The following is a 14997-nucleotide window of genomic DNA, read 5'->3' as shown; positions in this document are numbered from 1 at the left end:
TAACCCCACATGGCTTGTTAATCATACCTGGGAACTGTCTGGGCCAGAGTCTGCTGGTGAAGCACTGCTTCCCTAGGTTTCTGGTCACTTTCCTCTTTCTCCTGGCAGAGTAACAGTACATTGCCATACCCGCACTACACTCATTCTCCCTTTTACACCAAGCCTAGTAAAGGCTGTCTGGGACTAGTCCTGTACCATTTCATGGCTAGCTATACCCTTGTGGATGGCTAGCCTCCCCAGGGGATGGAAACCTCCAGGTAGCATTTCCAGGGAAATCCCCAGGTATGCTGATCATATGTACATGTCACATAAATGGATAGTAATATCAAACCAGCTGTGTGCAACCAGTAGTAGCTTACAGTGAAACTTCTAAAGTATGGCCACCACCCTGGTCCGTGTAGAACCATGTGGAGAACTAGGTAAGTTGATTTCAGTCATCACTTGAGGTTGAACTGTTAGGTTTATGACCACATTTTGTTCCCTGAATTGCAATTTATTATTAACAAACATTCCCGTTTTATTTAGCCTAGCATGAAATGTATGCATTTGAATAATATACACAACTGCCTGCCCCTGTGGGTGAAAGATTTACTGTTGTAACCTGGCTCCATAGCTGGCTCACATAATCTGCAAATGTGGAAAAAAACGTGTTCTGTAAGGGGCCTCAAATCTTCGATGTTGGCCCTGGGTTTCTCAACACTCAAAATGCAAAATGAAAACTCAAATGACCATTTTAAAATAAATTAAAGTAATAGATATTTGTATTATTATTATTAGAGGATGATTGAATTTTTTAATTCTCCTATTTCTGGTTTGTATTTGCACCTGAAACGTTTTTTTATGCAAAGTATAATCTAGAATAGCTAGTTTCTACTCCTAAAAACTTATTGTCAGAAACAGCAGTTAATAGAGTTTCTTATATTATCTTCCTAACATATAATAAATATGAGGCGCTATAGTGCCCTACATTTGAAATGAGTAAGACAGTGGTCATACCGAAACAATACATGCTTATGCTGTCATTGCAATCTGTGAGACAAGTTTTCCATGTCCATTATTCTGTTGATAAACCTAAATATGTTGCATGCTGATTGGTGGTGGTGTAATTAGAGGGAGGAGTCTGTAGATCTGGGTTGTTAAATGGAAAATTCCAGGATTTTGTGTTTTGGTAAGGTCCAACGGCAGAGCCAGGAGTCTTTGTGACTGAATATCTGGAGGTCTAAGATGAAAGCAGAAAGGGCATTCTTTCCTACAAAATAAGAGGAACTCCCGCCATTTTTCATTAACTATATTAGATTACATAATAGTGTGCTGTTTTCTTTTTTAACATTTATAGTTTTTGCATAATGTTTTGAGGCACTTCCACTCTGTTATCTTAGGCCAATATTTTAGACAAACACCCTGACTCCTTATCATACTGCTCATGATAAACAATACAATGACTTCATTAGAATAGCCATTAAAAGTCAGCTCGGTGTAGTTTTTGAGCAGCTAAAGTCGCCCAAAATATCACATGAAGATCAAGTAAGAGTAATGAGATAAAAGCAGGTGTTTTTTCAGTGCTAACGTACATTACCATATACGGTCCTGTATTTTATGCTCAGGGAAAAAAAATATTTTTAAAAAATTAAACAGAATTTGAAAGTATGTATATTATGCCACTTTATGTTTTTTATTTAACAGTAATCATAATTGAAGAGACAGATCCTAGAATCTATTAGCAATACCTTTTTTCACTGATATATTTTTCATTTTTTTCCAGACCCCACAACCAAGTGACGACTCCAGCAATAAAATAGACTTTCATGATGATGTCAACGTGGAGCCAGGTTCACTCGAGCTAGGATCTTTCAGCCAGGACCAAGATGAAGATTATTTTGAAGCCCGGTCATATTTTAGTGACAGCCCAACAGAAATTAAGAGTGAAGTCTTTGAAAGCATTTCAGACATTGAGTCAGTTTCTAGTGACACAACTGAAGAACTAAACAGAGGGTTTGATTGCAATTTCTTGGGAAGAGGGGAATCCGCGTGTTTCGAAACAAAAGAAAAAAATGCATGTAATTCTAAAAACACAAACGAACCAGGGTGTAGACAGCTAGATCAGACAGAGTATTCTTCCAGTTTACAGTCAAAACAATTGCTTTTGCAATCACATTCAACATTTGAATGTAAAGTACTAGATGCAGACTTGACGGGGCACCTGGACCAGGAACTCACTGAACTAAAACATATAACAAATACAAATTCCATACCAAGGGAAGAAACATGCAATAATGATATTACAGTTAATGGATTGCATAGCATAGTGGCAGACTGTGAAAATCAGACCAATTGTTTGGTAGCCTCAAATGTACTTGAAGAAGTGAGAAATGCTCAATTAAAAGGAGTGGGTGCCATACCAAAATCCGACGACTGCCTTTTTTGCACACAATCAGAGACGTGCACTGTAATACAGGAAAGTGAATCTTTGCCTGATATTTCTTTTACAAACACAATAACAAATTGCACAAGCCACACTAATTGCGATTATGTAATTAAAGGGAAAACAAGTAAAATTACAAACTCTCAGCTCAACGAGAACACATCTATTACAACAGAAGCGCACAAGGATACATTTTTCATGAAGACAAACTTTCAAGCAGGAGAACAAGTGGATATTAATAGGCCTTCAGATACAACAAAAAGCCACGTTTCTCAGCCATGTTCAGAAGAAAATACTTTATCAGATGCCAGCAATAATGTGTACTATAAAGCCTCCTATTATGTAGTTGCTGATGGCGAAGAAGTAGAACCAAACTGTTATACTGCCTCAGACAGAGATGAATCCAGACACAGGGACATTGTAAGTGTTGCTGATTCTGTTGGTGCAACTTGTTCAGTGCAAGAAAAATCCTTTGAATCAGGGCACATCAAGGACAAGCAGGGAGAAGGACACTGTCAGGGTAAAATCTCAGCGGCACATGCAATACTTAAAGATTCCCCTATGAATAATTATTCTGAAAAGGCAGATATTTGTACCTTGTCAGGTGAGGGAAACCTTAAGCCCCTTATTATAATATCCATTGAACGTACCGATGCTCAAGCAACCCGCAATGCAGTGGAGCATACAGACACTGTAAGAAAACTGAGTGTTGGGTCTGGTGAGGATTCAAATGATAACAGAGCCAGCTTTATCCAGGAGGGCTCCTATGAAGTCTCTGATGGAGATATTAGAGAAGATTGCAAACAGGAGGTGAACAACTCATACGGTAAAGAAGAAAATATTGTGACTGATGCACATAAAGTTATGAAACCTGCAATTCTGACATCTGATGATGTCAATAATGATGTAATGGCTCTTCATGCAAACCTAGAAGTGTGTTCAGGCACTAGGGACAAGCTTGATGGACCAGTTGTAGAACATAATTTTATGGAAGAAATGAAGAACTGTACATCAGATTATGATGCAAAAACTATGCAGTTGGATAAAGATGATAGTCTAGAGGAATATGATGAAAGTTTTAAGGAGTTCTCATACACTGATCTAGACTTAGATTATATCTTCAATGAAGATCCCGTAACTAGCCTTGAACCCCCAAATTCCAATATTTGTGACAATGGGGAAATACATTGTGAATATTTACTTGAGAAACAAAATAAAGATGAGTTGTCGACAGTAGACAAGCAGGAGAACCTAGCAGCTGTGTTCGATTCAAAAAATATGATCCATTTGGTCGTAGAACAAGAAAATGCGAATAATTGCAGGGGTAGCAATAATGAGGAAGCTCCGGGCAGCATCGTTCATTTTGTGGAAAGTGACAGCACGTTTCACAAAGTTCTACTGCAGGAAAATAAAATGGAAAATGGGAACGACCCTCCTGAACTGTCCTCCTTTAATGAAATATCAATAGGAAGCAACATGCATTCAGAAAGCCAGGAGAAAGAAAACAAGCAATCACAAGTAACCGATCAGAAAAATAATGAAAAGCTTGAAAGTCTACAACCTTTTAACATTTCTTTAAAAAGTGGTGGACATTTAGCAAAAGTATGCAAAGACGAACATACTTCAGACTTTTCTGATGATGATTTCTGTGAAAGCACATTTTTATACAATAGAAGCATGAGAAAGGCATCAGCAAACGGGAGAATAGACATAGATAACTTTGCCAAATTTAGAAACAGTGTTTCAAATTTAAGTATGTCTGAACCACCAGAAATGCCACAGGACCATGATCTACAAAAATTAGAAAACCAGGAATCAAGAAGTATCAAAAATGCAGAAAGCAAAAGACTAAAGGAAAGACTGTCAAGGGCTCACAAATCATTTTCAAGTCTCTTTGACTTTAAGAATTTGGATAAAGAAAATTCAGCCCAGAGTTTAGAAAGTCTACCTAAAGAGGAAAAGAAAAAGATAAGGCCCCAGCATATGTCATGGAGACCACTTCGCAAAAACAAAGGTCAAGACTCGTCCAAGAGGTTGAGTGTATTGAATTTATCAACACATATTATAAACTCAAACAAGTTAAGAAGACCATCCAAGGACAAACAGGAGAATACTAATGAAAGCTCATCACCAGTGCTAGAGTCACCAAGCAGTTTCTCTGGAGACACAAACCATGATTCATTGGAATCTAGTGAAGACAACTCCGTCGAGGGGAATTCAGAGACTCCCTCAAGTGACAAATCAATTACACAGTCTCCTTTTAGGTGCGGTGCTACTTTAGAGATTTCTAGTGAAGAATCCACCAGTTCTTCATTTTCTAACACAAATGAACAGCAGACAATAAGTAGACCATCATCTACTTCATCTTTTGCTAACACATTTTCAAATTATATTGATTCAATGCCTTGTCGACCCATGAGTCCAAAACCCCGCAGCCAATGGCCCAACTTTCAGCGTAAGAGCTTGCATAATTCCAAGATCAGCGCAACATCTATGACTTCTTTGGGAAATTGTTCTCCAGTAGAAGGATTCTCAGATTCACCAGACCTATCTAAAAAAATAAAACCATGGACGAAGCAGTCTTCGGATAATGAGTCTCACAAGGATGATAGCGGTATCAGCACCCAGTCACGGGCAAGCCTGTACACTGCTTCATCAATTAGTGACATTCTTAGAGATGATGTGAGTATATATGATTTGCTTCCTGATTTATATATTAAATGTAATATTTGGTTTTTGAATCTTTTCTGATTTTTCAGTAATGTACACCTGATTTAAAGTATTTAGTATATTTAGAATTTCTAACTGCCTTTTAGATGAAAGATACATTTAAAGCCGTTAACATATTAATGCATGTAATTACATAAATTATATGTTGATTAGGCCTGTACTGGTCATCCGGCACATCAGGCAAATGCTGGATGGGCCCCTGGCCATCAGGGCCCAATACTCACTGTGGGTGCAGCTGCCATTTGCCCGCCACATGAGTATCAAAATGTTACACGCAGGCGTCGGTTGTAATTATGTCACCAGACATCACCCCGTCATCGCCAGTCCGGCCCTGATGTTAACTTTATTGTAAATTTAGTTTATGCTTTTCATGAATAATACAATAAGGAGTTATCTCTGTGAAGAGGAGAAAACAGTAAAAAAAAAAAAACAAACAGTTGTCGAATCTGTAATTTAAATCTAACATATTATTATTCACAAGCGTTCATTTCTCGATTCTTAACGGGATCCTTAATTTCCCCTTTAGATTACCAGCAACCTTAAATTAGTCAAAAGGGAATAGTGGTTTTGATGAACACTTTACTCTGCATGGGAAAACTGCCCGCCACTCTTCATATACACTTTAATATATTTCACTTGTTCAAAATCTTGCTTTATGACATGAGCCATTTAGCAGATATATTCATTGTCTTTTTTTTTAGTGGAAAATAAAATCAGTTTCATTTTCTTCCTAAACTTCCACTAGAGGGCGAAAAATGGCAAAAAAAAAACCAGTTTAAATTAATTCAACAATCTTTTTGAGATCAATCTAGTTTACAAAGTTGTATTAATTTTAAGTGTTATTTAGTCAAACATTAATCAGTGTTCTGAGATCAGTAACTAAAAATAATGGTTTTATTCAATCTATCATGCAGTAATGTAAAGCTTCTCACAGCTATCTTATAATAATAATAGGTGAATTGCATACAGCTCGCATAAGTAAATGGTATTAAACAGCCACTATAGCATCATATGGTAATAACAATTCAAATATTAAAAATATATATTTTATAAAAATATATATATATAAAAAATAAATATTTAGTACCGAAAGCTACAGTTACAAAGCTTTGGAATGCATGGTAAATCCAAAGCATTAAAATCCCAACCTGCAAAATATCTTTACAGAATTTAGGAGGAAAGGACTATATTCTTATTTTAGTAAATAGAATATAGTTGCCTATTTGTTTCGTTTTATGTTTTTAAAGTGGACATGTTTCAAACAGAGGGGCCAAGTTCAGCCATATAACATTTGAATGTATTTCCAGGCGACGGGATTAACAATAGTACTCTGATGGATTGTCACTAGCTCTCAGAAAATGGACTAAATAAACAGCTGAGCACAGAAAGTGCTACATGTAATAATGCATGCATTTGGTCCTTGGCCAACTCAAAAGAAAAAAGGCTTAAATTCTGCATATGATGTCAGCGAGGGGTAATTCCTCTCACCCATTTTACTAGCCTGCCTTGGTCTTTAATTTTGTTTCGTTATGAATGTTCTTCTGTAATTTAATATGTAATCCAAGATACTATCAACCGGATTGCAACAAAAACATGAATTTTCTCATTAGCAAGAGAATGGGTACCATAACTTGACCAACATCTGTTAAGCATTCCACCTGTTCTACCGGTGATATATTTGCAAATGTGCCCATGGAACATGGGTATGGTGAGTTTTAGGTGCTTGGTTTTACAATTTCACTTAATACTGCTAAAAACAGGACAATAGACAACAAAATCAAACAGAAGCAATAAAGATACCAAGGGAGAAAACTGCCCTCGTTATCAAGAGGAAAACATTTGATATGTTGGCTTCCACTAATCTGGGTTTGGATAATGAAAATAAAGCCCTGACATTGCCTGCGATGACTTCAATGGGAAACAGAAAAGATTCAGAAAGGAAAAAACCTAAAACGTTGTTCAGAAGCCTCAGCTGTGATGGCCTATGGGTAGATGAAATGAACCAAAAGAGGAAACTAGAGACCTCAGAAAAGCCAACTCAAGAAGACAATCTCATGGCAACACAGTTACAAGTAAGAATGCTTTACAAGCTCTTGCATGTCACTGTCTTCCTCTGCAAACCTCTCTTTTCTGACCTTTGCTCTGCTCTCTTCCTACTCCAAACTAGGGCTTTCGCTAAACATAGGCTTCTTGAAAGAGTCTTTAGTTGAAGTTGATGGCTTTTATTGGATGAACATAGAAAAAGATTTGAAATGACATAAGACCTCAGAGGTCTCTTCTTAATATGATCATAAAAAGAGATGTCAGGAGTCGTGAAAGCTAATGTAACTTTATTCCTTTGTTCTTTTATTGCCGGCCCAATAAAAGGCATCGACATCAGCTAAAGACTCCATTTTCTCAAAAGGCTAATATGCGATATCTATTTTTTTTTCTTTTAAAGAGGACTTGCCATCTACTGCAACCTTACATTCTTCTATACAGTCTTTAACGCTACCCGGCACTGAGAAATAATAATCACGGAATCTCACCTATACACTGAGCTAGCCGAATCGTTTTGTGAAATAGTATAGTCAGCTCAAAAAATAAATCATGTAGAATGAGTAGGATTTGTGTGTGTGTGCACGTAAATATTCAGCTATGATATTGCTAGCAAATGTATAAACAAAATGTGTTTCTTTACAATCATTAACCCCTTAATGACAATGGGCCATTGAAAACAATGCATTTTGAGCCCGTACATGTAGGGACTTTGTAATTAAGGGGTTAAAGAACTTGGATATGTACATTGCACCCTGATTCTTATATACAGGACCCATACACATTACATACCTTATAGTGTTTTATATATGCACCAGATGTGTTCCCAATACACGCTAATACATATTAAGAAATTCCCCGTGGCGTATTGTTCTTGGCTTTAATTCTTTAAACTGTTAACCAATGAGGCATTAGAGCAGAATTGCAGAAAATGTTCTTTGTAACATTTTTGTCTCACCTACTACATACTGGAATATTATTATTATTATTATTAATTGTTTTATATAGCGTTATCATATTCCATTAAGAAGTATGTTCTGGGGTTGTCACGGAATCATTTTTATGAATTCCATATTCACACATTTTTCTATGCTTGTATACGTAGAAAAATGGCAGCTACTTATTGCAAGATACCGTATTGGCTCGAATATAGGCCGCACTTTTTTCCCCCACTTTAAGTTTTTAAAGTGGGGGTGCGGCCTATATTCGGGCTCTAGCGCCCGACGCCCGGGACATGCAGTCCCGGGCGCCGGGCAGGCAGCGGGGTTAAGATACAGATCCCCCGCAGCGGTGCAGGGGACCTGCATCCTTCTCCCCGATACGCTCAGACAGCCTCCCCTGCCAGCACTTCCCACGGGGGGGGGGGGTGCCGGCACGGGAGGTTATCTAAGCGTTTTACCTCTGCCCACCCCCGACTTACCGGAGCAGACTCCCGGGTGTCTTGCGGGGCCGGCGGGAGACATTTACGCAATACGCGCATGCAACTTCCGGTACCGGAAGTTGCATACGCGTATTGCGTAGATGTCCCTCGCCGGCCCCGCAAGACACCCGGGAGTCTGCTCCGGTAAGTCGAGGAGGGGGGGGCAGAGGAGGACAGCGGCAGCGTATCGCGGGGAGGGAGGACAGCGGCAGCGGATCGCGGGGAGGGAGGACAGCGGCAGCGTATCGCGGGGAGGGAGGACAGCGGCAGCGTATCGCGGGGAGGGAGGACAGCGGCAGCGTATCGCGGGGAGGGAGGACAGCGGCAGCGGATCGCGGGGAGGGAGGACAGCGGCAGCATATCTCGGGGAGGGAGGACAGCGGCAGCGTATCTCGGGGAGGAAGGACAGCGGCAGCGTATCGCGGGGAGGGAGGACAGCGGCAGCGTATCTCGGGGAGGGAGGACAGCGGCAGCGTATCGCGGGGAGGGAGGACAGCGGCAGCGTATCGCGGGGAGGGAGGACAGCGGCAGCGTATCTCGGGGAGGGAGGACAGCGGCAGCGTATCTCGGGGGGGGGGGAGACAGAGTGGCAGCATGTTTTTTTTGGTGCTTTTTTAAAGAAAAAAAACTTTTTCTTTAAAAAAGCACCAAACTTTTAGGGTGCGGCCTATATACGGGGGCGGCCTATATCCGAGCCAATACGGTATATATCATACAACCGTTGTGTTATCTTAATGAATTTAGAAAATATAATTTGCTGTGAATTCTGTAATTATGTAACTGTGATTACGCAGTTTTTATTGTTTTTTTCCACCACTCTTTGTTTTTATTGTTTTTTTCCACCACTCTTTGTTGGGAAAAAATATCTGTCCTTTGAAAAGTTACATCTTATTTTCGAGATGAACTATTAAGTGGGTCGCCTTGTGCGGTGGTGGATTTTTAACCCTTTCACACACATACACTGCAGATGGCTGCATCAGTATTATATCTGCCATGGGATATGTCCCTTAATTCTGAAATCTCCTGGATTTTTGTCTATACAAATGATGGATTTTCAATTGTGGCTTATTAAAGTCTAAAAACTAAGTCTAAGTAAAGAGTATTTACTGCATTTAGTTGATAAAACAAAATATTGCATATATTTTGCATATAGCATATGTTCTGCTTTATGTGGTATATTATATTGTGTTAAATTAAGAAGCACACTTAGACAAAGAAAACTTTGGCTCTATTAAAAAAAAAATGGTGGAAAAGAGCTACATGAACAAATACTCATAAAGCTTCTGCGGCCATTTATGTTATGATGTTTATGTCATGTGACATGACATTTACACGGACCATTGCATAATACATATATAACACAGAGCCTGCTACAATAACTCATAAAGGACACATTAACACATTTCACACGGTTTATGGTGTTAAGCGTGGGATATTCTTCTTCAGTACCGCCCTAGGCCTAATCTAGAATACACCACTGTGTGTTAAGGGCTGGTTATATTCCAGACTTTTTTGGGGGGAAAAACAAAATGTAATCTCTTGGGCATTTTCATGGAAGGCAAAGCTCTCCTCTTGGTATTCAAGGCACCACAGAAAATAACATCCCTGAAACCTGCACATTTTGCCATATGTAAAATCCCATTTTCAAAAGTATTAAGATGCCACTTCAACAGGATTCCACACATTTACGCTATCTTAGCGAGATATTAAGTCTATTGAAATGTAAAAAGAAATACAAAATGTATTCATCACAGGTGCATTTACACCCAGAATTACATTCAAAATATAATCTTCTGAAATGAATCAATGTGGAGTTGGTTTAATACATTCAAACATGCTTTAATGGTTTTTGTTTCGGTAAAAGAATGTCCACTGCCAAAACGAACTTGGCATTAGCTCATGAAAACAAAAAGAAACAAACACTGAAACCATTGTTAAAACCTACACCAACAGTCCAAAACACTTGTTACAAACAGATTATAAAATCAGTTTGCAAAAGACTTGTGTAACCCTTTAGGATCATTGCGGCTCCCATCCATAGACAGGGGGTTATTTACAAACAGGTATTGATGAAGATGAGAAGTAAGGACACACTGGTCTGCCTAGTTAGCTTTTCTGATATTCTAATACCAAAGCTCTATGAATAATAAACAATATATAATAGTAACATTATAGCATGATAATATATAACTTTATGAATACAATTTCGTCAGCTATGTTCAATCCGAGCACTACATGTAATTACATTGGCGGGCTTAGAACAAAGACTTTGGCTCAGAGGCGTTACTATTTTGCCAAGCTGTTTCCTGGGCACTCTTTAAGATGTTGTGTTTTAGGTGTGGTTGGGGCAGGGTCACAGGTGTGGCCAGAGGCATTTGTTACCAGTGATAGCTAAAATGTTTGGTTTAGTAGCTTAGAGAGAGAGGAGAGACAAGAAAGAACTGCAAACAAATGGTGAGGCCATGAGAGTAATGAAAGGAGAGATAATTATGAGAGTAAAAAGGGAGACGAGAGATGCAAGAAAAGAGAGTGGAATAGGAGAAAGGACCAGGAAATGAGAGAGAGAGAGAGAGAGAGGGAGAGAGAGAGGGGGAGAAACAAAGGAGTAGAGAAAGGAGAAAGTATAGAAAAAGAGAGAGAAATGGAAAAGAAGAGAAAGGTGGAAAAGGAAAAAAGGGAGGAGAAAAGATGAAAGATGGGGGGAGCTTTATCTATTACTTAAAAAAGAATTAAAACCTGCCCACAGTTTTAGTGCTCCAGACATTGTCTGTCACCATCTTACCACAGAATCTGCATGTTCATGGTCTAGAAATCAACAGTACATGCATATCTTGATATTGTAGCTCAGTTGTCCAGGTGTAACACCGGGCTTAACACTGGCCCCATGCGCCATAACACAAATGCACATAATTAAGCAGTAATTTCACATGTGCAATGACATGTTCCAATACAAAACCATTTTGGTTCACCAGGATACAGACATGGGGAGGGGCTCCTTAACAAAATGTTCAGCCCGCACCCCCAGGACTATGGTGTTACACCATAACATCTGATTAGCTTACCCAAGGGTGTTAAAGTATAAACATTTCCTTGAAGCCCAAGGACTTGTACTTAGAATTTGGTGTATTGCAGATGATTCAGACATCCTACAGGGACTAACAAAGTCTTACAGAAGGCCTTTCCATGCAGGGTACTTTCTTTTACACTGAGTTATCTCTTAGTGTCAGAGTGGTCTTGGGTTTGCATACATAATCCTTATCCCTAATTATAACACTAGATAAAACCCAGTCACATTATCATGTACAAGATGAATTATTTGAGGCACATTATCTCTGAGTAGATAGTATTTTAATGTATTTGTAATTACATTAAAAGTCATATCACTAGTTTTTAAGCTTTGTATAGTCATGTGATTAGCAAGCAGCAGACAATGCCCAGAGAAGTATCTTTTTTATCCCAGGTTCTTTGTTCCCATGTCTAGCGAGTTTGGGCATTCGGTTTCACACATATGCCTTGCTTATTGTCCATTGTTAACCTCCTTGCCCCCTGAAGGGGATCCCTGTAAGGCTATTAAAGGCTGAAGGAAGTGGAGACCTGTCAAGCTAGGGTAGATATATAAGAAGAAACTGTCTCATGGTTGACAGTTCTTTATCTAAAAGATAATGGGAAGATATTAATGGCTACCACATGCTGGGAACTCCAGTGGAATAAATACTGCCCCTTTCTCAATTTTACAACTTGCTTAGTAACCCAGAAAATATAAAGCTAGTTGTTTGGACTCACCTCAATTTACCATTTACTTCAATTGCCCACAAGAACTATTCTAGCCCAAGCGGCTGGCCAATATACCAGCCATTCATTTTATACCTAAGTGGAGATGTCAAACCCCTACTCACAAGTTAGCTCTTGGAGGTCCCCATTGTGGAGCAGCAGTGCAAGGGACAGCCTGATGGCCCAATTGGACTATCTGCCCATGGTTTTTTCGCCCCAAATGACTGATTCCCTTGTCAGCTTAGGTCAGATACTGCTGTATCCACATAATGTAGCATTAGATGACATTTTAGGGAGTTTTGTAAGTGAGTGAAAGGTTTTTCAGTGGACTGACAGAGGAGCACTCTGTGAGAAGAATGATGGATACTGACAGCAGCATTTCTTACTGATTGCACAGGAGACATGTCTACATGGCAACAGGTGGAATTATTGTACCAGCTAGAGCCATGGCTGCATATTTTCTCAGAAAAGGTAGAACACGGGCTTAGCTTTATTAATGGTAGGCTATAAAACCATTGGGATTTCCATAGTAATATGGACGAATAGTCATGCATGTTACAGCAATACAAGTTTCCTAAACAATTAAATGATCATAAGAAATTTCCCAAACGCCCTTTGTTGTGATACTTTACAATATCACAGTATAGTGCCAAAATGATCTGTAGTTCTTCTGGACAGAAGATGGCATGACCTAAAGTTTGACCTAAAGTGAGGTTTCCTCTCTGTGAATGAAAATGCCTAATGCATATTTTTAACATTATATCTTGAACAATATGTACTATTAATCATAATTAACCATATTAATTAAAAAATAGACTTTTTTTCTATTCCTTTTTTAACAAGTCTAACACTTAAAGGAAACTATTATTATTGCTTGGGTTTTGTCCCACACATGATATTTTATGAATATAACATTAAATCCGTAGTTGCTGAGAAACATTTCCATAAAATAAAATGGGAATATGAGTAGAATTTACATTTAATGCACAGGGCAGTGAAAACATCAAAATCATTGTAAATGTATCTACAATATAATATAGAAAACTACATCACTCTGTAATTTAATGTACATTACTCAATAGATTATGATAGTTTCCTTTTGTGGCAATTATTTGTTAATGAATTTTTAGAATTTATTTTAATTATTAAAAAATATATATTCACAAGGGATTCATTTAGTGTAACATTCACACTATTGTTATGTGATCGAACACTGTATGTGAATATATTAATGAAATAAGAGTAGGATGTAAGAAGCAGTGAGATTATTCAGACCTATGGTGTTGGAAGGCTAGTAGCCCTTTAAATTGATTTTAAGTCCTATCGGCCTTGGCCAAAGACCCTTTAGTTACAGCTCCAATTGTTTGTGTTGCTTTTCAGAAAATACTTGAGGGCAACAGGTTTTTCTGAGTTTTCATTTTAATAAAGTAACAATTTATACTTTTACTTGATCCATCATTCACTGCTGGGTTATTTTCCTAGGTTATTCTCTGAAACCTAAAAGTTAAATTCTACATCAGACTGAAGTGACTGTTAGCACCTTAGCTGTTGTTCCATCCCAGTGAAGACGGGAATGGTAGTCCAACAGCAACTGAGGTCCGTTTGACATAGCTGCCTCTCCAAGATATATGAATAAAATGTCTATCAGCCACTTTCTTTCCCTGGAGGCATTCGATAGCTGCAGTGGCAGAGAGAATATCCAGCACTTGTAACAGTTCCTGACAGCTCTCTTCTTCCTTAGGCTAGAATGAGTATGTCTGCCACTCCTTCGGAAATATTTCGAATTCTCCCAATGAAGATACATTCGTTTTCCCAGAGCACTCCAACTGGACTTGATTTTGTGGGCTGCGTGAGAAATCTTACATACCCAGGTACTGTATACATGTGTTTTCACTAAATATCTCTAATTATGAGAAACACTGTACATGACTGCAGAATGATAACCAATTCAGGTATGCCAATTCTCCTATCTGACATATATAAAGATATAAAGCTCACAAACTCCCTCCAGATCCAAATTCAGTGCCCAGCCAATGAGATTAACAAAAAGTTTCATTTCTAAAAAATATAATTCCTAAAAACAAATATCTCCACAAAGCCGGAAGCCATCTGGTATATTCCATGCTCATAGACCATCTCCCTATACCCCATGATCTATCTCCTATTACCCCATATGACATTGTATTCTAGGATGGTATGCATTGCATTAGAAATTTCTATAGTCCTAAAAATACAATAAGGTAAATTTCAAGAAATCTCTGGTTTAAGTATGCTTTATACAGGGCCTTTAAATCTATTGTTGGAGCGTTGGCTCCTTATGAAGGGTTGGTCCTTCATAATGTAATGTCGAGGTTACTAAGATGAAATTGCAGTTTCATAAAAATGTATTTCATATTATTAAAAAAGTATTGCTACAGCTTTGACTCCCTATGCAAGCATATTTATGTAAAATTAATAGAAGTGGATAATTATATATAAACAAAGGAATCTTATTATCGCAAGTTTGTTAATGAATACAATAAATTATAGTGATATACAGTAAATTTAAGAAGAAGATATACATTACCCCCACATCCTCTTAAGAGGACCCTTAGGGACCCTAATCAGCTGTGGCTTC

The 14997-nt window shown here is 38.4% G+C and overlaps 1 protein-coding gene across 1 annotated transcript in view; it reads left to right on the top strand.

Annotated features, from left to right (window-relative positions):
• ARHGEF4 (Rho guanine nucleotide exchange factor 4) overlaps window positions 1–14997 on the top strand; it is an 87054-nt gene that overhangs the window by 35348 nt on the left and 36709 nt on the right. Inside the window, exons 2-4 of the mRNA XM_053458807.1 lie at window positions 1763–5104; window positions 6913–7224; window positions 14122–14251. Coding sequence (XP_053314782.1) covers window positions 1763–5104; window positions 6913–7224; window positions 14122–14251 — 3784 coding nt within the window. The remainder of the gene's footprint in view (window positions 1–1762; window positions 5105–6912; window positions 7225–14121; window positions 14252–14997) is intronic.

Source organism: Spea bombifrons, chromosome 3 (assembly GCF_027358695.1).
Source record: "Spea bombifrons isolate aSpeBom1 chromosome 3, aSpeBom1.2.pri, whole genome shotgun sequence".
NCBI classification, from domain to species: Eukaryota; Metazoa; Chordata; class Amphibia; order Anura; family Pelobatidae; genus Spea; species Spea bombifrons.
This window is presented reverse-complemented; position numbering and strand designations above follow the sequence as displayed.